The sequence below is a fragment of the Leopardus geoffroyi genome, chromosome E2 (assembly GCF_018350155.1).
Source record: "Leopardus geoffroyi isolate Oge1 chromosome E2, O.geoffroyi_Oge1_pat1.0, whole genome shotgun sequence".
NCBI lineage: Eukaryota > Metazoa > Chordata > Mammalia > Carnivora > Felidae > Leopardus > Leopardus geoffroyi.
Genome location: NC_059335.1, coordinates 47,616,690 through 47,642,696, shown reverse-complemented (window position 1 = coordinate 47,642,696; position 26,007 = coordinate 47,616,690). Strand labels below are relative to the sequence as shown.

The window sequence follows — 26,007 nt, the reverse complement described above, 5'->3', positions numbered from 1 at the left end:
ATGTAAGAGAAGAGAACGCTTCATTCCATGTATCAATCATTTCACAAGGATTCTAGTTAATAGTAGGAGGCAAAATTACACATTATTAAAATATAATACAGGGAATAAAATATTTTATCAAAAACCTTAACAAAGCACAGCAGCATTCTCTACCTCAAATTGAGATTAAAACTCAATCTCTGGCCGGGGCGCCTGGGTGGCGCAGTCGGTTAAGCGTCCGACTTCAGCCAGGTCACGATCTCGCGGTCCGTGAGTTCGAGCCCTGCGTCAGGCTCTGGGCTGATGGCTCAGAGCCTGGAGCCTGTTTCCGATTCTGTGTCTCCCTCTCTCTCTGCCCCTCCCCCGTTCATGCTCTGTCTCTCTCTGTCCCAAAAATAAATAAACGTTGAAAAAAAAAAAAAAAAACTCAATCTCTGGCCACCTATAAAGGTAAAATCTGTAAATGTTAAGGTCAACAATACAGATAATACAAACAACAACAATACTTGCCTGAATGTCTACTCCATGCCTGACACTATGCTGAAAGTGTTTAACATTTTACGAAGCTAACACATTACAAAGCCTAGCTTTTTTTCGGTAAACCACACTATTTTATATAGTTAAAATAACTTACGCAGAAGAGAGCTCAAAACACTTCATATGTTAATGTATACAAAAAACTTAAAAAGTTATGTTTGAAAATAATTGTATTCTATCAGTCTAATCCACCATCATTTGAAAGATACACCATTTTGTGTGAATCGTTATATAATACAGAATCTTACACTAGTCTTTGTCTATGATTCCTGAGGGGAGATTCTAAAGCCTTGGAATTTCCTGAATAATAGAAGTGTCTTGTCATTCATGAGCCCCTGGCATCACCTCTAACAGATGAGATGACTCAAGATGGGGGCTGGTCACGATAAAGACCAACCAAGTGAAGAGTAGGTTGGGGTTTGGAGCCAGCCTGACTATGGGGAAGGAAGAGAGGGCTAGAGACTGAATGCCAAGCATGTGGTCAATGAATCAATCAAGCCTACCCAAGAAATGCCAATATAATCTGTACCGAAGTTCCATGGACCTTCCTGGTGGGTGAACACACTCATGTGCTGAGAGGGTGACACGGGGAGAGGGCATGGAAGTTCTACATTCATGACCCACTCAGACCTCACCCTATGTATCGCCTCATTTGGTTAGTCTTAATTTGTATCCTTTAGACTAAAACTAATCGTAAGTACAGTTCTTGAGTCTGACTCATTCTAGTGAATTAGTGAACCTAAAAGGATCATGGGAGCCCCCAAATTTGTATCCAACCTGGTCAGAAATGTAGCTAGAATCTGAAGGGCAGTCTTGTTGGGGACCATGCCCTTTAACTTGTGTAGTCTGTGAAAAGTCTGGGTAGTTAGTATCAGAATTGTATTTCAGAAAACCAGATGGTATTGCAATAACCATTAAGAAACAAAAAACAAACTGCCAATTAAACCACAACCCATCAACAACCATAAAATACAAGCTGATTTCAGAAGTACTAAGATGTAAAAAACAGGGGTGGCTGGGTGGCTCAGTTCGTTGAGCGTCTGACTTCAACTCCAGTCATGATCTCGCGGTTAGTGAGTTCAAGCCTGGCATCGGGCTCGCTGCTGTCACAACAAAGCCCACTTCAGATCCTCTGCCCCACTCTCTCTCTCTGCCCCTCCCCCGCTTGCACTCTTTCTCTTGAAAACAAACATTAAAGAAACATGTAAAAACAAAATTAACAAAAACTATTTACTTAGTGTATAATACATCATTTTTAAGTTTTAAAATAGCACAGAAATATGAAGCACAAAACAAAATTAATCTCTTTTTCCTTCCTCAATGGTAATCAGTTCAGTATGCATCCTAAAATAGGATTGTTCACTCTACTTTTATAACATCAAAATATGGTAAAGATTTTAGTGACCTGCATGAAGTCACTCAGCAAGTCAATGACAGAAAGGTAATTAGAATGCAGTATCCCAAAACCCAAGGGTATTTTCTGTTATAAACACCTTACTGTCTCCAAGCTTATCTTAAGAGATAGTCTATCAAACACAGAAATCTTACTCATTTTGATGACTAAGAATAAAAGTAAATATATGACCATGAGCCAAGGGGCACTTCACTTTGTCACGTATGATGTCGTTACAACTTTTCAGGCAGAAGGCAATGATTACACTAAACTTCACTAGTGAGTCAGTTATCACTTAAACAGTTCAATTGAAAAAAGACAAACCAGGGTGCCTGGGTGGCTCAGCTGGTTGAGTGTCCGACTCTTGATTTTGGCAGCTCAAGTCATGATCTCACTGTTTGTGGGATCTCCACGTCGGATTCCACACTGTCAGCATGGGATTCTCTCTCTCCCCCTCTATCTGACCCTCCCCAAATCATGTGTACTCTCTCTCAAAATAAACAAACAAACAAACAAATAAATAAATAAGGGCACCTGGGTGGTGCAGTCAGTCAAGCTCCTGATCTCAGCTCAGGTTATAATCTCACAGTTCGTGGGTGCAAGCCCCACACTGGGCTCAGCGTTGATGGTACAGAGGCTGCTTGGGATTCTGTCTCTCCTCTTTGTCCCTCTCCTGCCTTGCGCACATGTGCATTCTCTCTCTCAAAATAAATAAACTTTAAAAAAATAAATTAATAAATAATTTTTTTATTTTTTTTTAATTTTTTTTTTCAACGTTTATTTATTTTTAGGACAGAGAGAGACAGAGCATGAGCGGGGGAGGGGCAGAGAGAGAGGGAGACACAGAATCGGAAGCAGGCTCCAGGCTCTGAGCCATCAGCCCAGAGCCTGACGCGGGGCTCGAACTCCCGGACCGCGAGATCGTGACCTGGCTGAAGTCGGACGCTTAACCGACTACACCACCCAGGCGCCCCAATAAATAATTTTTTTAAAAGACAAACCAAACATTATCATGTAAGAGCAATGGACTGGAACACCAGGTGGTGGTGGGAACGTGCTATCAACTGACCCTCTCCAGGCCTCTGTTTCACATTTATGAAACAAAGAGAAATGGTCTCGGTTATTCCCACTGGCAAGTTACTGGCCTTTCGGGCAAGGCCATTTTTTGTTGTACAAGTCTATCCCACACATTGAGGACATTAAGCCTCTCTGGCCCTTGCCCCCTACATGCTGGTAACTCTCTCTATTGGATGTGACAACCAGCAAACCCTGCCCCAATGGAAAGGGCATGGGGTCATTAAGTTTGGAAAACTTTGTTTCCCTAGTAGATGATCTCTTTCAGTTTCCTTAAAGTACTACAATTCTGTAAATAAATAATCCTCAGTCTCACTGAAGTGACAAGTCCATGACTGAAAAAGAGTACGGAAAGAAAAAGTCATGGGTGACTTAGAAAAAACATGAGGTAATTTTCGTCCCAGTAATCCCATTTCTAGCACGGAGCCCAGGGAGAGCAACAATATAGCGATTCATGAGCTAAGATTCAGTCATCACAACACCACTTTGAAGAGTTGAGTGATTTGAAACAACCCAAATAGGTAACACTGCGGACTTACTGGGTGCCAGACATCAAGGTAAGCACTTTACTTCTTGACACTCCAAGTGAAGCACATCTCTTAGGAGCTTCATGCAGAATCTCAGGCCCCACCCAACCTTCTGAATCAGAATCTTTATTTTAGGATATGTGCTGCTGAAGCGAGCACTAGAATCTGTATTTTAACAAGCTCCCCGCCGTGAACATTAGACTTTAAAAAGCACTACTTTGCAAGTATTAATTCACTTGATCTTTATAACGTGTAATTTTCATCATGACCGCTCTATAGTGTAAATATAATCATTCTCCATTTTATACATTAGTAAACTAAGGCATAGAGCATTATATAACTTGCATAGTGATGGTCAGAGCCAGGATTTGAACCCACACACTCTTGTTCTAGAATCAAAGCTCTAAATCATTATTGCCTATTATTACTCAATTTTTAAACAAGTTATAGTATTTCCAGAAAATGGAATCTTCTGTAGCAATTAAAACTGATGTCTAAGGAATTTTTAATGACACAGGAAATTAACTGAAGAATGCAGTAAACAAAACTGAATATATGGTATGGGCCCAAATAAGTAATTTTTAAAAATTACGCACACATTTAGTTTGAAAAAGACCTGAAGAAAAATGTTGGTGTGGGAAGTCAAAATATGGGACCTGGTGTCAGAATGCTGGAGTTCAAATTCCAGCTCCTCTTATTAGCTCAGTTATGTAGAGGCGGCTTTTAGCCAACAGTCTTAAGCACTGGAAACCTGAGCAAGGTAAAAGGGCCCACAGGAACCACCGCACTGGACTCCAACAGGCTCATTAAGCCATAGGCTCTAACCGACCAACGGGCTACTTACAACCAGGCAGTTCTTAAGATTACCAAAAAAGGGAAAATTCCATTTGTCCCTGTATTCCCTCATTCCACCCTATAACTATAGCCCCTCACCATCACCTCATGTCAGGCCATCTCTCCTTTGCTGTTCTGCCCTCTGCTACCTTACAGTGAGTCTAGAAACTTCTCTCCCTTGCTCTGCCTTGGGTGAATTCTTTCACCGCATGCACAGGTGGCCTCCATTCAAATGGAGCACCCCACATTTGGAGAACCCCCATCTGACTGAAATACTCCACAAGTGATCTTAGGTGAGATTCTTAATCTTAAGCCTCATTTTCCCAAATGAAAATAACATTTACCTCACAAGATCATTGTGAAAATTAAATGAGGTAATCTACAAAAAGCATAAGCATTGAATATTATTATTTCTCTTTATATTTTTTCATTTTCCTAAATTTCCACAATGACTGTGTTACATCAGTAAATAGCAAAAATAAAAAAGAATAAAAATAATGCCTTAGATTGTCAACTATCTTACAGGCTATTACAAAGAAAGTACCTATTCGTGTGATTAGATAACACAAGACTGAATTCAAGCAATTAACAGTTGAATAAGAGATCTAAAAAAAATCTTTAAATAAGTATGCTTATATAGTAAAACTGAGTAAGGGACGCAGCACCAGTTCCCCTCCAGGAGGGACTGGGTGAAGAACGAAGTCCACCACCTACTTTGAATGACTGAGGCATTCCAACTGCCTGGCAGTACCTGACTTTGAACAGGTTCCAGGACCTCCGGCAAAGCCTCACTCTTCCTCATCTGAAAGAAAGGATGCTACTTCCCTTGGAGTTACTGTGAGGATTTAATGAGAATAGGAGCGTTAAGCACTAAGCACAGTGACTGGCAAAACAAGCAGTCAATGTTAGCAAAAATCCACCACCATCATTCTCTGGCTGAATTAAACTTCTCGAGCTCCTACTCCAGGAATTGAAATATATTCATTCTTTTCAAATGGCAATTCAATAGTGTTTTCATTATTTTCTAATCAATTAGATCTACGAAGAGCTATTTCATTACAAAATTATCAAGGCCACAGGGCTAAAAAAAAAAAAAAAAAAAAAAAAAAAAGACAAACTTTCCATTTTAAGTAGTTTAGATTCACAAATTATTTCACATTTGGATTCTTAACTACACAGCTAGTAGCAGCAAGCCAATTCAGAGTTTCTCCACTTTTCTGTATCTCTGCACACATACACATTAGTATACAAATGAGTAAGTCTTATGCTTAAATACACGAACTCCATCAATCACTACCAGCTATAATGTAGGTCAAGGCTTTGCACCTGATATAATTAGATCGGAATCAGTGTTAAGATTTAGAAAAGCCTAAGGATCACCCAGTCTGATCCTTACGTTTTGCAAATGGATTTAGGAAATTTAGTTAACTGGTGAACAAGGAAAACATTCAAATGCTAATCTACTTTTTCAGGAATTAGTCCAAACCCTAAAAGAAGCACATAGTAAACTTCAGTTTAGACTTTTTAAGTGACATCAATTTTTAGCTCAACTAAAGGTGTTACTATTATTACCACATGTTGAGGAGTAAGTGGGAGCTTCCTTTCTCACTTTCACGAGCCACTCACTCTAAATCTACAGCTCTAACTTGTGTTTCAAGACATTTGTTACAGGGAGGGAGGAGAGAAGGAGAATGGTCAGGCATTTAAGCTCTTATTTGATGTCTAATTCAAAGAACCAGTCATTTTTTTTTTTAATTGAAGCAAAGAGTTCATAAACACAGTATAAGACTACTATGAGAATACTTTTTCACATTTACATAAAAAATTCTAAAGAACACAAATGGCATTTGAATCTATAAAAATATGCTCAACTTCACTCATTAAGATAAATGAAAATTAAAATGACAAAATAACAAAATTCCTACCAGATTTGCAAAAATCTAAGTCATTAGGCTTGAAAACAGATTTGTCCTTGGAATGCTGACTTTATGATTCTCTAATTTAAAAACTGTTGACAATCAGGTCTATTCACAAGCATGTGCTCACATGCTTGAGTATGTATTTATAATTACATATAAAATTTAATCCTAACATGATCTGGAGAAAGGGGAAAATAGGCATATTTTTATATTATTTGCCAAAGTTTAACTTCTATGAAGAGATATCTGACAATATATATCAAAATTATAAATGCACAGGGACACGTGGGTGGCTCAGTCAGTTAAGCATCCGACTCTTGATCTCAATCTCAGGGTCATGAGTTCAAGCCCTGCATTGGGTTCTGTGCTGGGCACAAAGTCTACATACAAAAAAGCAAAACAAAAAAACGGTAAATGCATATATCTTTTGGCCCAGCAATTCTACTTCCAGGAGTTTATCCTACAGATTACCTCCACATGGGAGAAATATCATAGGTAAAAGAATATTTACTGCAACACTGCTTGTAGAAGTAAAAAGTAGTAACTATCTGAATGTCCATTAATAGGAGATTGGCTGGGGCACCTTTGTGGCTCAGTTGGTAGAGTATGCCACTCTTGAGCTCAGGGTGGTGAGTTCAAGCCCCACGTTGGGTGTGAAGCCTACTTAAAATTAAAAAAAAAAAAAAAAAAAAAAAAAAAAAGGTTGGCTAAAATGATGGTAGACTCATAAAATGGACTATTATACACCCATTAAATAAATGTAAATTATATAAATATTAATACAGAAAGATCTATAAGAGATTTCCAGTCAGTAGTGTGCTGGATATAGCACCATTAGTTTTAAAATTTATACACAGGGGTGCCTGGCTGGCTCAGTCGGTAGAGCATGCAACTCTTGATCTAGGAGGTATGAGTTCGAGCCCCATGTTGGGTGTAGAGATTACTTAAAATTTTTTAAAAAAATAATTATAAAATAAAATTTATACAGAGAGACACATATTTATGCATGAGCATATATACTTCTCTATTTCTTTCTATACATTTCAATTTCATTCTATTTACATGTATTATTTTTTTAAATAACTTTAAAATATTTATTTTAAATTTAGATATCTGACCCATGCTGTAATCCAAATGAAGTAACCATCACATTTTCCTTCCCTGATGGCTTTTAAATTCAGGAATCATAATGTCAGCATTCCAAGGACAAATCTTATTTCAAGCCTAGTGACCCCACAATCAACATCAGTTCTAAACACAATGAAAATCCTAGAGCCCACTTCCCATCACAAAGAGTAATGACTTACATCAGAGTGGTAAAACTCAGACCATACCTGACTAGGTCCCCATGAAGCTGTAGATACAGACTTTCCCTTCCCTCTCCAGCACAGATTTCCGACGCGGGGGTCTCCACTGTACACAGGACGAGATGTAAGTCAGAGGAGGCAGAGGCGGTTGTAGAGGCAGTGGTCGTGTCTGCTCCATAAAGGTAAACACAACCTCTCTTCACATCTTCTCTCAGCCAGTCTCTTTCTCGAGAACCAAACCTACTTCTCCTATTCAAACAAGTTCTGCTCCCATTGCGTTTCATATTTCTCTAAAAAACATCGAGAAGAAAGAAATCATTAGCTATAATGTCTGGCTGAGTTAGACACATTCAGTCTTCACCCCACCCTTCCATTCTACATTCACCACACACCTCCACTCTTGGGGCTTTCCACATCCGCCATGCCCATTCCTAAGCTGGAAAATGGTTTTCTCTCCTGCTAGCTGTTCAGGACTCTGTCCATTAGCTTCTCTGACCCTTTCTTTTTCTTATGTTTTCAGAAAAATGTCAAGAATTATCTGTGCACCTATTACCCACCTTTCATAAAATTTAACATTTTGTCATATTTATTTCAGATCCTTATTCTAAAGAACATACATACAACATATTCTTACATATACTGCTGAAGCTACCTGATACCCCATCAATTCCATTTCCTTCCCTCTCTCCGCAGAAACACTCTATTGTATTTGGTATTCACCATTCCATGCATTTTTCTGTCTGCCATATATGTATATATCTATAAATGAAATTTTATTTTACATGATTTAGAACTGTAAATGCTAACATACTTATGTTTTACCCTGCCATTTTTGCGGGGGGGGGGGGTCAATATTGGTCATGCTAATACACCCAGCTCATTCATTTGAATATATCCCATTATATGAATACATTGCAATATATCCATTCTCCTGTTGATGGCATTTAGTTTGTTTCTAATTTCTCACTGTTATAAACGATGCTGCATTAGATGTTTTTGGACATGTCTCTATAAGGCAAATTGAGAGCTTCTCTAGGGTCCTGACCCTCTGCCTCACATCCTAAATAAGTATAGAATATTGTACAAATGGTTTTTATATTTTAATCATGTTCCCAAAAAAATTACTGTTGCATTTGATAATTTAGGTATGTGAAATTCACACACATTGTGGTTACCTCAAAGAAAAAACAACTACTACAGCAATAATATGACAAGGCTCTAAAGATCAGTATTTACCTGTTCTTTTTTATGATGGGCCATTTCTATTCCTTTTAATATAAAGGCATTTCCACTAAGGCTTACACTGCCATACCTCTCTAGTGTCAGTATCCATTACCTGTTACTGTTTCAGTCATATCCAGCTACCTATAGCTCCCAAACATGTCACGATTCCTTAATTGTGTGACTTGTCTGAAAGGTCCTTCACCTTGTCCCTCTGATGAGATAGGCTTGAAAACTCTACTCATTTGTCACCCTGTGTTCTCTACGGAGCCTTCTATTTTCCCATCCCCATTCTCTCTGCATACCTAAAATTAGCGACTCTACTCTCTCCACAGCAGAACCTCTTCACCTTGAATATGCATCTATTACTATGGGGATCACAATGGGTTTTAATAATGTATTTGATATTTCTTCCTCTCTTCTATACTGAGAATCTATTCCGGTGCCTTAATACCTGAGTGGCAAACTGATGCATTCAGAACTTAACTGACATCACAGAAATGTATTGCCAGTCTATACTTTAGCCCAATTTGCTCTGGCAAGAAGTTGAATAAGCTTGGGGCGGAGGGGGGAACATCTCCTTTTTTACAGAGAACTAAAATCTTTTCACCAACCAAAAAGTAAATAAAACACTTCTGTTACTATTCCTCATTGGAAATCAGAAATACCTATAAATAAAGCAAATATTATTTTTGTAATTACCAAGATTAAATATTTGAGGACAAATGTGGCACCTAAGGTTCAATTTATAAAGCTGATAAAGGATGGGCACTTGAATGGCTCAGTCGGTTAAGCGATGGACTCTCGATTTCAGCTCAGGTCATGATCTCAAGGTTCATGAGAATGAGCCCCATGTCAGGCTCCGCGCTGACAGCACACAGCCTGCTTGGGATTCTCTACCTCCCTTTCCCTCACCAACACATGTGTGAGCGTTCTCTCTCTCTCTCAATCAATCAATCAACAAACAAATAAATAAATGGAAGGAGAAGCAAAAAGGTATTCCCAGGGAGGAAGAAAGAAAAATATGAGAATGGCTTCACTGTTCAAGGATGACAAGTAAATCAACTGTTTTACAGATATTAAGGATTTGAATATAGCTATTTAAGACCATGAGGATTATTACTGATTCTAACTTTAGATAAGTAGGATAAACCCCTGCTACAAGTGGGAACTAGGTCTCTCTCTTCTCAACAAGAGCATTTTCTCAAAGCTGAACATCTCAGAATTAACAAAGGGCTTTCAAGTACTTATTTTACAAAGACAAAGGCCATCATACTTGTATCACCAAGTAATTTTAACCACTGATTAATTCCAAATATTCCTTATTTTTTAGTCTCTGGGAAAGATTAACAACTGGTCCATCTAAAAACAGCATTCTAGGGGGCGCCTGGGTGGCTCAGTCGGTTGGGCGTCTGACTTCAGCTCGGGTCACGATCTCACGGACCGTGAGTTCGAGCCCCGCGTCGCGCTCTGGGCTGATGGCTCAGAGCCTGGGGCCTGCTTCTGGTTCTGTGTCTCCCTCTCTCTCTGCCCCTCCCCCGTTCAGCTCTGTCTCTCTCTGTCTCAAAAATAAAGAAACGTTAAAAAAATTTTTTTTTTTTTTAAATAAAAAAATAAAATAAAAACAGCATTCTAGGGGCGCCTGGGTGGCTCAGTCGGTTAAGCATCCGACTTTGGCTCAGGTGATGATCTCACAGTCCATGAGTTCAGGCTCTGTGCTGACAGTTCAGAGCCCAGAGCCTGCTTTGGATTCCGTGTCTCCCTCTCTCTCTCTGCCCCTCCCCCCCACAAAAGAAAATAAAAACATTAAAAAAAATCAAGGTGATTAAAAAAAAAAAATAGTATTCTATATGGTACAGTAACATCTTTACGAGGAAGCTCTGTGTTCTGCACCAAGTGGAGAGAAATTTAGCTCACTGGAGACAGCACCTGGATACTATTCCACACAACCACCAAAAAGCTTCTTTTAAAAAACTTTTTAAGGTCAAATAAGGCCCCATGATCTCATCAATCTTAAAAAAGTCAAGAGAAACCCCAGGAAGTTATTATTTTAGTTCATCCATGATTTTTCTTCTGTGAGGATTTTTAAAGACATTTTTAAATATTTATATATTTGTATCAAGACTATAAATTCCTGGCAGCTCCTTTTGCCCAGGGGTCATGTCCCTGTGCTTTAATAAAAACACCTTTTTGTACCAAAAAAAAAAAAAAAAAAAAAAAGACTACATTCTTTAAGAACTTTGCTGAACACATGTGTTGTTGGTCAAAGAATGTGTCTCCTACATATATGACATATTACACCCTATAAACTGCTGAATTAGAACTTGAGTAGATATCATTCTCTTAAACCTGCTCAATGGGCATTTAAAAGGCCTAGATACCAAACAAGCATAGCCTTCTAGCAACAAATCTAGATGGACTGTTCAGCTGTTATCAGCTATTGCTGAATTACCTGTGCTTTCTTCTCCACTGTGTAAAGCATCAGATAACTGCTGAAGGCCAGTACTGTCCTCTGATACATTTTCAGCTTTTAGAATCACTTTTCCACTGAAATTGCTAGATTAAGAACATTCTATGGCTTTCCTTATTCTTAAATAAAAACTGTTGACAAACTTTTCTAAAAGGGAACAGAACTATAATTACCTCTCACATCAAACAAGTATAAAAGAGCACATTTAAGATTTAAATGTATTTCTAGAAAGCACAAGTCTTTAGAATAAGCCATGAATTAAGTACCTACTTTAAGCTTTTACCTCTCTAAAAAGGAAAATAATCTATGAGAGCTGTATCAGTTCAAAGGTGATAAAATATTAAATGCCCACATACAATTAGCTCTAATATATGCATGGTAAAAACAAGAGTCTGGTCAGGTAACTCTCCCTATGCACTGAGTTCTATTAGAATGTGAAATTCTCTAAGGTAGGAGATATACTCCCCGGTTCAAAACTTTAAAACAATATAGCCTCGTCTCCAGGAATATATATGTTAAGGAATATTTTGGAAAGGGTGGGATGAGATAAGGATAGGAAGAATATTTCGGTTCATTAAACTCATTTTGGTATTCACGGATTTTTAAGAACCACATACACACATTATTTGGATAAAAACTTGAAGCTAGTTCTGACAAAAACGGATCTCATGGCACTCACTGTCCAGTTGTAACTTCTTGTACAGTCTGAGTAAAACAATAATCCCAAAGTTGTAGGAAACATCTGGAAAATGATGCTTCAAAGGTACTCCCAATAATCTTACGAGTATTACCAATTACCAGTATCATATTTATATTCCAACAACAGTAAACAGGTACATTCTAATTAGCAATTTGCTAAATAAATCTGGGAGAAGGGTTTTGAATCAAACTTTCCAATATCCCATACACATGGACCTAGATCTAACCTGGCTAAATTATACTAGCTTAGCTATACTAGCCTTTTTTATGAAGATCTATATTAGACAATAATGATGCTCACAATTAGGCATTAAGTATAATAAAGGCATTACCAAAGAAAGAATAATAAGCCTTTTCCAAAGGTTCTTTAGAGAAGAACAGGTAGGAGACTATGACTTTCTTCTACCTATAGATTCTTGTCCAGTTTCACTTGACACAAAATTCAACTACTCAGCTACTTAAAGAAACTTCTGTATGCAGAACACACAGCACCTATTCACCATTGATGATCCCATTAATTTGCAAGGATTATTTAAAATGTTGACCGTATGCAATAAAGCAAGAGATGCAAGGGCATGAGACACTGTCAGCCTCCCACCAACTCAGTACTATAATCAAAATCAATTTCTGGAATCTTCCTAATGGTCCCCAGACTGGAACCCCAGGGAACCAGTGGTAAATAGGATCACTTCCTGGAAGTGCAGGAAGGTAGGACCCTTGAATGAAGAGCCTCCTTTCTCTCAATTCCTCCCCCTCTCATAAGTCACTCCCTCCCCAACAAAAAGTTGCTATAAAAAAAGCCAAGGTTGTTTATCTTCTAGGCCAGAGGGCATTACCTATCTCTCAGACCTGCCATTTCCTGATAAGCCAGGGCAGAACTTTTCTTCATTCACAATTTACACTTGGTGACCTTATAGTTTTAAATAAATGTCTAAAAGTAATTATGCCTTAAAGGCCTTAAAGTAAATAAATCCCTAAAGTAATTATACTTAAGACTTAAGGTTAAGTAAGTTAAAATAGTACGTACAAGGTTTATGCAGAAGTAAAGGTAAACTATGAAAAGTTATTTCTTTAAGTCACTGCACTAAGACTGGGAGGTAGTAGCAGAAAAAAGTGTTTCATATTCTACAGAGTTCTATTTTATGTTGTTTCATGGATGGATTCACCAGATACTTTACGTCTGTCATTTTTTTCATTGTTCTCACCTTTGTAGTGTCCTACAAAAAAATCTCAATAATACAATGCTCACCCTTAATCCCAATTAACAACTATTAATGCATTTTTAACTTTAAGTATTTTCACTGTTTTGCACAGTATTTTTAAAGACATCAAATCCTCTAAATTTTCTTTTCTCTCCCATCTCGCTGGCAAGTTTTAAATTCTGCCGATTTCCTCTTCTAGAACTCTAGAAAGAATTCTATTCCACCTCCAGAAGGACATCTAGCTTATATATTTGACCTACAGAAAAATTTCTCTCCAACTATTTCAGAGGCCAGTAGAAAACTCCATCCAGTTAATTTCCCACAACCCCTGCTTTAAACCATCTTTACTGTTGCCTCCCGACCTTACATCTCTTGTGCATTTAAACTTCTTGTCATCCCCTTCAAGTCTCCACTCTCCGCCTTGCTTGCATCTGCTTTCATTTTCCTCCTACTCCCCTCAATTCCTGCCCCAAAATCCTGCTAGATGCCTGTTGCATAACTGCTCCCCCATCGCCGTCTCCCTGGATTGTTAGCCCCACTCCCAAAACAGGAATGCCCGTTCTGCCAAACCCCTCCTCCCCGCTGCAACGAGACCAGAGATTCCCGGAGATTAAGATCCTCGGGGGATTCTCTCTCCAGGCAGGCAGGTCGAGCGTGTAGGCCTGCGCCTCGGAGCGCCAGCCGGGTCCTAACTTCGGTGGTGAGCCCCGGGGGCAGAGTCAGCCCGCTCCACCCAGCACAGCCCGGAGCACACCGCAGCGCCCGGCCAATCACCGCCGCCATCCTCCCGCTGGGGTGATGTCTTCAGGTGTCCGGGGAGAAAGCCCTGCGTACTTACAGCCCTGCTCTCGGGCCACGGGCGACCGGCCCCCGGCCCCCAGCGAGGCCGAGGAAGGCAGAGGCGGGCCCCCGGGTCCTGAAGGAGCCGGGTGGGCGGCGGCGGCTGGGCGGACGCCGGACCGAAGGCGTGGGCCTGCGAGGCGGGTGGCGCGCGGCCAGGGATGGGCAGTCGAGGGGAGACAGAGGCGACCGAGGCCTCGGCGGGGGCCAGTCGCGGAGGCCTCTGCGGGGTCCGCGGCGCCCCTAGCCAGACTGCGGGGCAGCGGGGCGGCGAAGCGGACTGACGCGGCGCGGGGGTCGCCGCCTGCCTCGGCCACCGCGCGGGGCAGGGGCGGCCTCTCTCCTTCCTTGCTCCCTCCCCAGCCCTCCCACCTCACCTTCAGGACCCGGATCCCGCCCGGCCGGCGGCTCGCGGGCGCTTCGGGCGGCTCCGGGGGCTCCAGCGGGCCCGCGGGCCCCGGCTCCACCTCCCCCATCGGCCGCGGAGGCTGCACAGGGACGCCGGGCCGGCGCGACGGCGCGCTAAGCCTCGGCGGCGCGCGCGAGCAGCCCGCTGGCCCCGCCCCCCACGATCGCGGGCCCCGCCCCGGGCCCCGCCCCTCCCGCAGCCCAGCGGGACCTGCGTAGCTGCGGGCCCCGCGCGGGTACGGCGAGGAGCCGAATCCTGGCTGGCCGGTGGCGTGGAGCCCACGGGTGGGGCCGGGCGCTACCGAAAAGGCTGGGCCTGAGTCCCCCGCTGCCCTCTGGAGGACTGAGGGTTATTCACTGCTATCACCGCCTCCGAGGTACCGGCTGGACTAGGGGCTGGTGGGGTCTGCACCTGTCAGTAGGGACCGGACGCTGCCCTCTGCAGAGGGTGGCTCTTGTAACGTACCTCTCCCAGACGTTTCCTCTTTCTGCTTCAAAACTGGCCTGTCACCCTCACATGCGGAGCCACTGAACGGATTGTCGAGACTATTCACCTTAACAAGGCCCTTTCTCTTCCTAAAGATGCTCACGACGTTCTTTAGCAAATTCAACCCAACCTCGTGTACAAAATGTCACTTCCCTGCCTCAAGTCATAATATGGTCTAAGACCATTTTATTATTTGTAAGGCTAATTTAGAAAATCGTTAGAAGTTAATTTATTATTTTAATTCCTGAAGGGACGGTAGTTTTGTGACTAGCCAGTGGGCCAGATTTGGAGTCAGCCTAATTCCAAATCTGAGCTGTGCCTCTTATTACATCTATACCCTTGTGCAGTTTATTCGATTTGAGCTTTTGTTTCTTAGCTGTGAAACAGAAATTCATATCTAACAGTTATTATCAAGATTTTTGAGGGCTTACATTTTATTCATTCATTCATTTATTTATATTCTCCAGTTAATATACAGTGTAGTCTTGGCTTCAGGAGTAAAACCCAGTGATTCATTTCTTGAGATTTTTCGAATGCATACAAAGTGCTTAGTAGGAATTCACAGTAACCATTTATAATTCTGATTTTCCAAATTTAAGATTTACTCAGTTCATCAGACCTCTCCTCTTGTTAATTCTGCTCTAAATTTTCCTAGGAAACCTTTTAGACTTCTGGATTTTAGGGTTTTCCTCTTATACAGGTGTTAGTGAATCTTCAAGCAACATGTAGGGAATTAAGCAGCAAAATCAGTAATTTCCGGAGGTTTGAATAATTGGTGAAAAGTTATCTCCCCATTATCCACTGCTCCAACTTGCCTAGCCCAGATTAACTGTATGTCTAAAATATTTTAATTGAGGGGTGCCTGGTTGGCTCAGTTGATTAAGCATCCAACTTCAGCTCAGGTCATGATTTCAGGGTTTGTGAGTTTGAACACCCCCCCCCCACCTCCCTGGGCTCTGTAGTGACAGCTCAAAGCCTGAAGCCTGCTTCAGATTGTGTCTCCCTCTCTCTCTGCCCCTCTGTCCAACCCCCTCCTCAAAAAAATAATAAACACACAAAAAAAAATAAAATATTTTAATTGTAGGCTTAGTACAAGAGTTTTGAGATCTCCCCCCTCAGAAAAGAAACACTAAAAAAATTAAAACATTTTAATTGTAGGCTTAGTACAAGAGTTTTGTGATCTAACAGCATAGTCTGTGCCCCCTTCTCTACTGTGAGATATATATGCATTCGGAGATCTTTTAAATTCTAAGATAAAATTTGACTCTTGTAAAAATTCTCTGTACAAATGATTTATTCTGTAAAAGTTTGGAAACTACTTTCTCCCTTCATATGAGCTACTTTGCATATGCCAAAATTCGATCTCCAGTAATCTTCATTTGTCTTATTTTAGTAAATTAAAAATGACTTTGGCAAGTCTGATATGAAGTGAAAAAAGGTCTTAGGTTGACTACCTCCTGGGTCTTCCTTCCACCTTGAAACTACTTTCATGAAAGCTACTCAAAGTAGTTGAATCCTGGGGTGCCTTGGTGACACACCTGATTCTTGGTTTTGGCTCATGTCATGATCTCCTAGTTTCACGGGTTTGAGCCCCACATCAGGCTCCATGCTGATGGTGCAGGGCCTGCTTGGGATTCTCTCTCAACCTCTCCCCTGCTCTCTTCCTCTCAAACTTAAAAAAATTATTTAAAAAAAAAAGTAGTTGAATTCCCATTTCAATGCTTACTGGGTAGTTTATTCCAGCAAGAACACTGGTATGAAGGTTATAGGCACCCATATAGAGAGAGAAGTGAACTTTAACCAAGGGCAGATGGGCAGTGGAAAGACCAAAATGTGGTTCAGAATTAGGGTTTCTAAAAGCTTGTTTCTTGAGGTTTTATACATTGCCTTTTCCAGATCTCATGAGAAACTCTTTATTGATTGATCCCTTGAACAAGGGCAAAGGATCCTGTCCCAGGATCAGCATTTTGAGTTAATGCTGGGGAACAGCAGTGGTAGATTGCTTTTTGGTTTTTTTTTTTTTAAATCAATGGAATAAAGGCTAAAGCATCAATTCAGAATACAAGCATATGCTAAAATTTATGTATTTACTATTTTATCATCAACAACAGTAGTACCCCTTTCATAAGGAAAACAGACAACAACAAAAGAATTTCCAGGCCAGATGTTGCAGGGAATCATTTATGATGCAGCTCTTTAAAGGTCTCCATGTTTTAAGATCCAATTTAGCAGTCAAGCAATTGATTCTCCTTTTTCAAATCATGTACTACCATTAACATTTTATACTGTTTCAAAGGTCACATATTCATGTTCTTCCCCAGTTCAAGGCAATGTGCATTATGTATGCCAAGGGTTATGTAACTATGGTTTCTGGAAATGGTAAACAGCTGAGACTAACCCTAAAAATAAATTCCTCTGGGAATTTCTGTGCAAAAATCCATCTGCCCTCACTGCAGGTTCATCATTACAGAAATCACTGTTTAGATCAAGCCAAGAGACAGACAAGTCATTACTGCTTCCTCTCTGTATCGTTTTATAAGTACATACCTCTCTCTCTTCACCTGGGAAGGACACACACACACACACACACACACACACACACACACGCACACAAATTTATCCTAGGAGCTTTCCCTAATCCTCACTACAAAATACAAAGTCTGGAGAAGAAAAGTCTGTCAAACTGGTAGAAGAGCCATAAGATCTTACTACATTCACTTATTTATAGCTGGTTCCCACTCCTTTAATGATCATCACAAAGTCATCTTTAGGCCTAAATCTCTTATTTCTAACACAGGCTGAGCAGATTTTCTTTATTTTAGTTTCAAAGAAACAGGTAGTATTTACCTGGCTTCAGGATTTGAAGGAATGTTTTTTTCTGTGAATGTTTTCATTATTTCCAAAATAAAGGGACAAATAAACTAGGGGAGGAAACAGCATGGAAAACCCTTATAAGTGATAAAAATTAATTCGGTCCTTCTGGACTTAAGTTCAAATCTAAGCACTAATCATTGTATTGTTAAGTAAATGTCTGAACTCTATTATTACTGGGTAAACTTCTCTAATGTAGCTTTTAGATTTTCCTCTACATGAAATTATATGGAGATGAAAGTGTTAACCAAATTTAGTATTAGAAACAAAGATGAATTTTAACTAATCCATATATAAGGAAAGATTACAGAAATGTCACTTATCAAACAGTGCCAAAGGGCACTTCTGCATAAACTAGATAAAGGCCACAGGCTCTATTCTCCTCCTCACTTAGGGGGCTGTCATACTCTCCCACTTCTCAATCAAGGGACTATAAGGGATCACCTGAGTAATAGAAAACCTACAGCTTCCAACTTCCAACCATTCTTTTATGGAAGAATTCATATAAAATAGATCATGAAACAGAATTCATTTTGGCTGGTCAATCTTTCCTCTTCTCAGTCACAGATACACTTAAGCAATTTACAAAGAGAAGCTTATAACTAAAACCCCATCCTGGCCCCTAATACACATTTCACCCTGACACGCTTTGCCTTGTTTGAGAATTCACCCATGTGGAGAAGTAAGCATTAGTTAATAATCATTAGTTAAAAATTTCCAATTGCACTATTGACTGTCTCTAAACTACAGATTTAAGTCATTCAAATTCCTCTAGGTGAGATTTCTGTAAAAGAAACATTAACAGGTCAGTAAGTTTAGCTCAAAGCTCTGGAATAAGAATTCATTCAAGCCTTCTCTAATCTACTTGTAAGAAGCAAGGAAGCAAATTTTAAATCATTTGAGTATTGACTTTTTATTATTAGTCACTGTTCATAATTTGTTTCAACCAAAAGACAATACACACAGAATTCTAATGCATCCCATGTAAATGTTTACATCCATTTTATTCCTCACTCACCTCTAAGACTTATCATTTAATTTTAAATTTTTTTTACATCTCAAAAATATGTCTGCAATAATTAGAATTAGCCGTCCCACTTAGAAACAGCCTTTAATATTTTTACAGTAAAGAAGATGTGATGGGGCTTAATGAAAATGTAACTTACAACAATTATGAAAGAAAAGGACTTTACAGGGACACAGTGGGAGTTCACAAAGGAAAGAGTTCAGAAGCTCTTTCCCATGAGCCCCTCCCCCCCCCCAGATAGAAAACAAAAACAAAACACACAAAGCGCAACAGCAGGTTCCAAAAACAAAAACGAAAAATCTCCAATGCTCCATCCTGAAGCCAGAATCAGCCTCATGGAAGTTCATGAAGCAACCGTGCAAGCTGCTTCAGCACGTCCTTCTGTTTAAGTGTCCGGGTCCTGGAACCCTGCAGATGGAGCCCCCTCACTACTATTGCTTGAAAAAGAGTGATTCACCTTCCACTTCTACAAGCAGCCCCACCTTCCTGAGCCAAAGCTGGTCAAAGTGTTTCAAACTTCAGGTCTTTTCCTCTTCAGTGACCCTCCCCACTCCCAAACGCATAAACACACAGTCATGAACCACCTCTCCACCAACCACAAATTTGTGAATATCCACTTTTTGCTCTCTAGCTCTCACTTGGTTTAGGACCGTGTGGATAAAATACATTCACTAGAAAAAAATATACACATTCAAACTCTTTCTTCCCCCTAGTTCTTGTGGCCCAAATATTTTCCAATGCAGAAAATAATCAAGTTGAACCTCAAACAGTATCCCCTTCCAATCTCTTCTAGAAGAATGTAAAAATGGAAAGCATGTTTATACAGTAGATGGAAATACTCAAACCATTAGTGCTGAACAGTTTTAAATGTCTACTCTCTTATATGAATGAAATACATCTTTAACCTAGTAAGAGGAAAGAATCCCCTCCCAATTGTTACACTGAGGAATGTTTCTTTAAATGAGAAAGACCTTAAAAGGAACAGATGATCACAACACACAGCATAAAACATTCCATGACTGTCCAAATCACCTCAAGGTAACAGCACCAGAGCATTGTGGGAGAAGCTTCTCGGGTAGAGCACCCTTCCTACGGTTTTTTGAGATTACTTAGATTAATTCTCCCTTAGGATTACTTTGGGGCTGGGGGTAGGAGTGACAGGAAAGAGGGGGAAAATGAGGTAAAAGTGCATGTGAAATTGTCCAAGTATGTGTAGGCTCACTGCTTATCACCCTGGAGTTATTAAAACAGCCATGGAAATCACTCTTTCCTCACAATGGCTCTGAAGTTGTAAATCTATTCAAATTTGCTCCCCCTCGAATGGTCATACCAGGGAAAGAAATTACTGAAATGTGTAAGTATTGATAAAAATTAAGAGATTTCTCCTTCTAGCAGCAAGGCCAAGTACGAGGAGAACTTATTCTGATCCTAGAAACTAAGGCACGCTGAAGCTTTCAAAGATCCAATTACTTGGAACAGTCTTCACAACCATCAGTATCCTAGGCAGTTTTTTTGGCCACTAGTTCTTCAGTGTGGTGCTCAGTTTCACTCTCCAAAACCACTTCATATTCTAGGCAGCACCCCTTGTGTTAAGGCCATGATTTTTATCCCTTTATCTAGAGAAAGCTATGAATAATCCTATAACTCTACCTCAAAACTATAATCACCCATGGAGATTTGTTACTAGAGTAGACCCCTTCCAGCTCCATTAGCTAGCATTGTCTTCTAGCATGGTCTTCAGCAGGTTTCTGAGATCCAACTCAGTCCAACTAAATAAACTTGAACTGGTCAACTATAAACGTGAGAGAAAATAAAGCCTCTAACACAAAGAGGAATGTTAGATAAATTCTATTCAAGAAATCCACCAATATTATGTTAACCCTATCATGTTTCACAGCATTAAGTATCCATCCAAGGAAATCAGTCTGCAAAGAAAGCTTAAAAGGCTGTATTTTTCATCGCACAGGCAGAGCAGCTGTTGGAAATATACACTAGTCCGCACTTGCCTTTACTGAAAACTATGCACAAGGTAATATCCTGTTCTTGACTCAATCAACCATTTACCCAGTAGAGTAAATTTTAGCAAATCTTGCTCTTATATAAGACCAGAAATCTTCCCCTTTGGAGCCTTTTAGTTCAACCCCCATTTGTCAAATGTTAGGAATAATCTAGCATCTGATACAGAGCTAGATTTGACAAGACACTGAAAATTTTAAGTAAAGCTTGAGGAAGTGAAGGGGGGAAAAAAAGATATTTGTACCCAGGTTTAAGACCAGGGCCAAAGTAGTCATTATACTGTAATCAATACAGTAATGATTGCAAACATTATAAGAGCAAGGTGGGCCTGACTTTTTCTTTCTTCTTTTAGTGTATCAGACATGGCACCTGTGCACCTGAACGTACACGGTACATTCAATATGTGCCACAGGAGTCACCTTACCTCACTCCAGCAACTCAGTGTTAAGGTTTGATAACACAAGGGTCCTTTCTAAAAAGCACTCGGCACTCTCACTAGTTTAAAAAGCTCCAGACCTCAGGTTTTTGATGCAGATATTCATGAGATTGGCTACTCTCAAGACACCAACTTCTCAGACTCAGGAAAGGATATGCCTACCCTATGGTGTCCATAAGACCTCCTCTCATACAGGGGCAAGGAAGCTACAAGGCTTCATTCCAACACCATAAAGTACAATATAGGAAAGATTTCTTTAACCGCGTGGTCTTTATTTCAGTGCCAGTGTTACAGATACAACACAAATGTTCCAGTTAGAAGAAGGAATTCAAACGGAATGCCAAGGTCCAAGCCAGGCTCAGGAAATAAAAAGGAAGGTTTGGAATCATGAAGAAGATGACTCCAATATGCTCTAGGATGAGTCTGATACTCACTCTTCCTATGGGCAAAGGTGCTTTTTTAAAGGAGTCTGATCTTAAAAAGCTAACTCCTCTTTCCACCCATTTACCATAGTTCAACAGGCAAGTTATGGGCTTAGGAGAAACTTTTAAAATTTGTGGTGGGAACAGGGGCATTAATAACAATATATCCTTTAGAAATCGTTCACTTTGCACTTTCAGGGGAATCAATTCTGAAAATCATGGAGAATATTCATGACTACAGCTAAAGAATGGAGAGAAGGGGGAGCTGGAAGAGCCTTGGGAGTTTCTATTACAAATAGAGCACCATATCCTTCATGCCAAATCTCAACAAAAGCTCTTTTTAACTGCATCTGTCCAGTGTTTAAAATAACCTCTCCAGGTCTACCCAGTTCTTGGTAACAAACATACATACATGTGTGTGTCTGTGTGTATACAGCAATGCACAGAAAAGGCTACCAGGAGCCTAATGCCTCTTTCAAACATTGGGGGAACCAGTAGAAAAAGGCAGGGCTCCCTAAAGTCCATTTTTACATTTCCGTTCTGAATGCCTGATGTAAAAAGCGCCTGAAGATAGTAACCCAGCTAGTGAGGAATGAATACCCCACCTCGCCCAGTCCACAGAAAAACACAGTAGAAAGAAGGGGCAACTCTTTGCTGCACAGACAGAGTAAGTGTTTTCTTGCCATGGATTCTAGTCCTCTCCTCCAGACCAGCTGCTTATTTCCTCAGGGGCCCAGGGAATGTTGATTCTGGCTGTAAATGTGGGACGGGTGGAGAAGTGCGGACAAAGGAGAAGAGGAGGAAGAGTGCAAAGTAGCCTCCAGAAGCAGCCAGCCTCAACAGTGGAGGAGAGGAGATTCGTCTTTGACAATGCTTCAAGGTCAGCGATAACTTCAGGAAAATCCTCCTCAACAGTTCTCTTCAGCTCCTCATGCCCATGGTACAGTTGGGGGGGACTTGCCAGCGATCACAACCTCCTTCCCAGAGTTCCTTTGATTGAGTGGGACAAGAATGAGAATGGTGCCCAGGCCCTCATTGCCAGGACTGAGGGGGAAAGTTGTTCACCTCTGCTAGATCTTGCATTGCTGAGCCCTTGTGGTTATATGTGAGCTTGATCCGCATTCGCAGCTGTTGCTGTGGAAGAACAGAGAATTACAAATTATACACTGAAAGGAAATCTCTAGAATCTATGTGGGCCACAAATAGACTTTTTTTTTTTTTTGACAGAGAGCACATGTGCAAGTTGGGGAGGGACAGAGACGGGGGGGGGGGGGGGGGGCAGGGAGAATCTTAAGCAGGCTCCAAGCCCAACAGAGGGCTCAATCTCCAACCCTGGGATCATGACCTGAGCCAAAATCAAGAGTCAGACACTTAACCAAATGAGCCACCCAGGCACCCCTACAAAATAGACTTTTAATCTCAAAGGAAACAAATTATTTTACAGCAAAGCTGTCTCTTAAAAATGAAATAGGCAAACCACCACCATCCCTACTGCCTAGTACTCTGGCCAACATCATGCAGTCGAGTAGAGAAAATGCATCTCCAAAACACATCATCAGCTCCAATCCTAGAACTGCATTAATGGGACAGAACCACTTGGGAGCATTTCATAGTCACACTGGCTGAGTGCTTTTCAAAAACATTCAACCTTTGGATCCAAGCTTCTAGAAAAATGAGGTAACATAGTCATCTTATGCTCTACATTCAGAGATACTGATGTTCTCTGTAAAACCAATAGTAAATGTGAACATAAACTTTTTTGTTCCCAGGACAGAAAAAAAAGAGTTAACTTATGGTAACAGAAGTCATTATAAGACAGCTCAATTATAAATCCTTTTGACTTTATGTGGCAGATTTCAAATATTAATGCACTAAGAAAATTTGTACTTTTACGTATCAGATCATCAAAGGAATCTATGCTATGCTATAGGCAGATACTCCAAAATACACTGCATAGCAGAGGAAAGGCAAAATGTTTTGTGAGAAGGAAATATCGGGGTTATCACACACTGCTAGAAATCTTTCAAGGTGAAGAAATTCTCTTAACCATTTTCAAAACCTGTTTGAAAACGAGTCAATTGATGACTATTAAAGAGTCAATTTACTTCTTTGAGAAGATGTAATGAAAATATTGCTTCATTTCAGTTTCTAAAGCTACTTTTCATTTGGCTGGTTCATTAAAAATGCTTCTACTTTTGCTGTGAATACTTACTACAGTAGTAAATGTGGATATACGGGGTTGTACAGATACTCTTACCCTAGACTGCAACTTGTGTAAATATTAAAATGTCTAACCTTCCACTCTTCTGCAAAGAAATTAAACCTGTAAGCCTCCAAATTCTTTAAAGCTGCATTTTAATAAGTTGCCACTAAACCATTTCATGTGTCTGAGCTGCATTTATTATCTAATCTACAAAAGAATAAAGAGGTTAGAGTAGACCTTTCCCAGATTTCTTCTATGAATATGAGTCAAAAAAAACCTAGAGAACCAAAGCAAAATTTTATTTCAGGAAATATGCTTATACTTCGCTCAGATATTGCCTTCAAATGTGCTACTCACCTTCTGTGGGTTCAGAACTTTAATGACTTGTGTGATGGTCCCCGTATTAAATGCTGGGACAATGCTGCTACTAGGAGACAGAAGCTGCAGCTGGAATGTCTGTGGGGAACAAAGGGCACTCTTCAGAAAAAATAATACACTCAATACTGTGTCAGAGATGTCAACAAATAAAAATGTCAAGACACTAAGATGATTATTCAAGTAACAGATTTACCTACTACTATGCTCTATTTGTTTTCCAGATACCAGCAATTCATAGTATGTGGGCTGACTATAACCTTCATGTTATTTAAAAAAAAAAAAAAAAAAAAAAAAAAAGCCACCGTTAGGTCTTTGATCATGAAAACTAGCAATGAGCCACTCTCCTCCTTACAAGCAAAAGGAACTTTAGCCTACCACTTTTCAAAAGGTGACCAATTCTTGTTTTGGCAACCTCACTTAATAGTAACTGATCAACTACGCAGGTAAAAAATGGGTGTCTGTGGCTAAAGAAAGCTAGAAAAAAAGAAAAAAACCTTCTAGAAATAACAAACCAGCATACCATTCACCAACTACAGCCCTTTATGCTTTGGTGTGAGTGGGATCAGGAGAGTTGACCTTTTGTTTTCTAAAGTCTACATAATCTGGAATGTGTCAAAGGCTACATGACAGAGGTAAAGGAAAAGCTGGAAAGAGCCCAGATGTTAATATGTATGTGGAATATACCAGGATCTCTCCATTAGTGACACAGGGATTAAGAGAAAAATTACGTGCAGAACTAGCCTATACAGCAAAAGACCTGGAAAAGCCAAATGCCACAATTTATAGTGTGAGTAAGTTTCATGTGTTTGTTCACAGAGAAGAGATAAAAGTGCTGTAAGATAGGTCAACGATAATTGTTAGCACAATATAGTATATATATGTAGCGATTCTACATACTAGGATTTTTTTTTTTTAATTCAAGTTTATTTATTTTCAGAGAGACAGCACAAGCAAGGTAGGGGCAAAGAGAGAGGGGAGAGAGAGAATCCCAAGCAGGCCCTGCACTGTCAGCGCACTTCCCAACATGGAGCTGGAACTCATGAATTGTGAGGTCATGACCTGAGCTGAAGGCAGACAATTAACCGACTGAGTCATCCAGGTGCCCCTATACATTAGGATTGTTAAAATCTTTCCTGAATAGTGTAGTCTTCTAAAATATTAGAGAGTGATCATCATCAGGGAAACACAAATCAAAACCACAATGAGATACCATCTCACACCTGTCACAATGGCTAAAATTAACAACTCAGGCAACGACGAGAGATGTCAGCAAGGATGTGGAGAAAGAGGAACCCTTTTGCAGTGCTGGTGGGAATGTAAACTGGTACAGCCACTCCGGAAAACAGTATGGAGGTTCCTCAAAAAATTAAAAATAGAACTACCGTACAACCCAGCAACTGCACTACTAGGTATTTATCCAAAGGATACAGGTGTGCTGTTTCAAAGGGGCACATGCACCCCAATGTTTATAGCAGCGCTATCAACAATAGCCAAAGTATAGAAAGAGCCCAAATGTCCATCAATAGATGAATGGATAAAGAAGATGTAGTGTGTGTGTGTGTGTGTGTGTGTGTGTGTGTGTGTGTGTGTGTGTGTGTGTATGTATAGGTGATGGGAGTATTACTCGGCAATCAAAAAGAATGAAATCCTGCCATTTGCAACAAAGTGGATGGAACCAGAGTGTATTATGCCAAGGAAAATTAGTCAGAGAAAGACAAGTATCATATAGCTTCACTCATATGTGGAATTTAAGATAC

The 26,007-nt window shown here is 40.2% G+C and overlaps 2 protein-coding genes across 5 annotated transcripts in view; both read right to left on the bottom strand.

Annotated features, from left to right (window-relative positions):
* Nucleotides 1–14,548, bottom strand: part of PHLPP2 (PH domain and leucine rich repeat protein phosphatase 2) — a 79,966-nt gene extending 65,418 nt beyond the window's left edge. The window contains exons 1-2 of one of the 3 annotated variants that reach the window (XM_045443394.1): nt 14,380–14,548; nt 7,598–7,860 (exon numbers count right to left, since the gene is read on the bottom strand). In XM_045443394.1, the coding sequence (XP_045299350.1) occupies nt 7,598–7,860; nt 14,380–14,478 (362 nt within the window). In that variant the 5' untranslated portion in view covers nt 14,479–14,548. Of the gene's footprint in view, nt 1–5,095; nt 5,180–7,597; nt 7,861–13,524; nt 13,681–14,379 lie in introns of those variants that run through there. The other 2 variants (XM_045443395.1, XM_045443396.1) reach the window with 2 other exon arrangements.
* Nucleotides 14,549–18,662: 4,114 nt separating this feature from the next.
* Nucleotides 18,663–26,007, bottom strand: part of AP1G1 (adaptor related protein complex 1 subunit gamma 1) — a 79,609-nt gene continuing 72,264 nt past the window's right edge. For both annotated transcript variants that reach the window (XM_045443375.1, XM_045443376.1), the window contains 2 exons: nt 24,230–24,328; nt 18,663–22,803 (listed from right to left, as the gene is read on the bottom strand). In XM_045443375.1, coding sequence (XP_045299331.1) covers nt 22,702–22,803; nt 24,230–24,328 — 201 coding nt within the window. In that variant the 3' untranslated portion in view covers nt 18,663–22,701. The remainder of the gene's footprint in view (nt 22,804–24,229; nt 24,329–26,007) is intronic.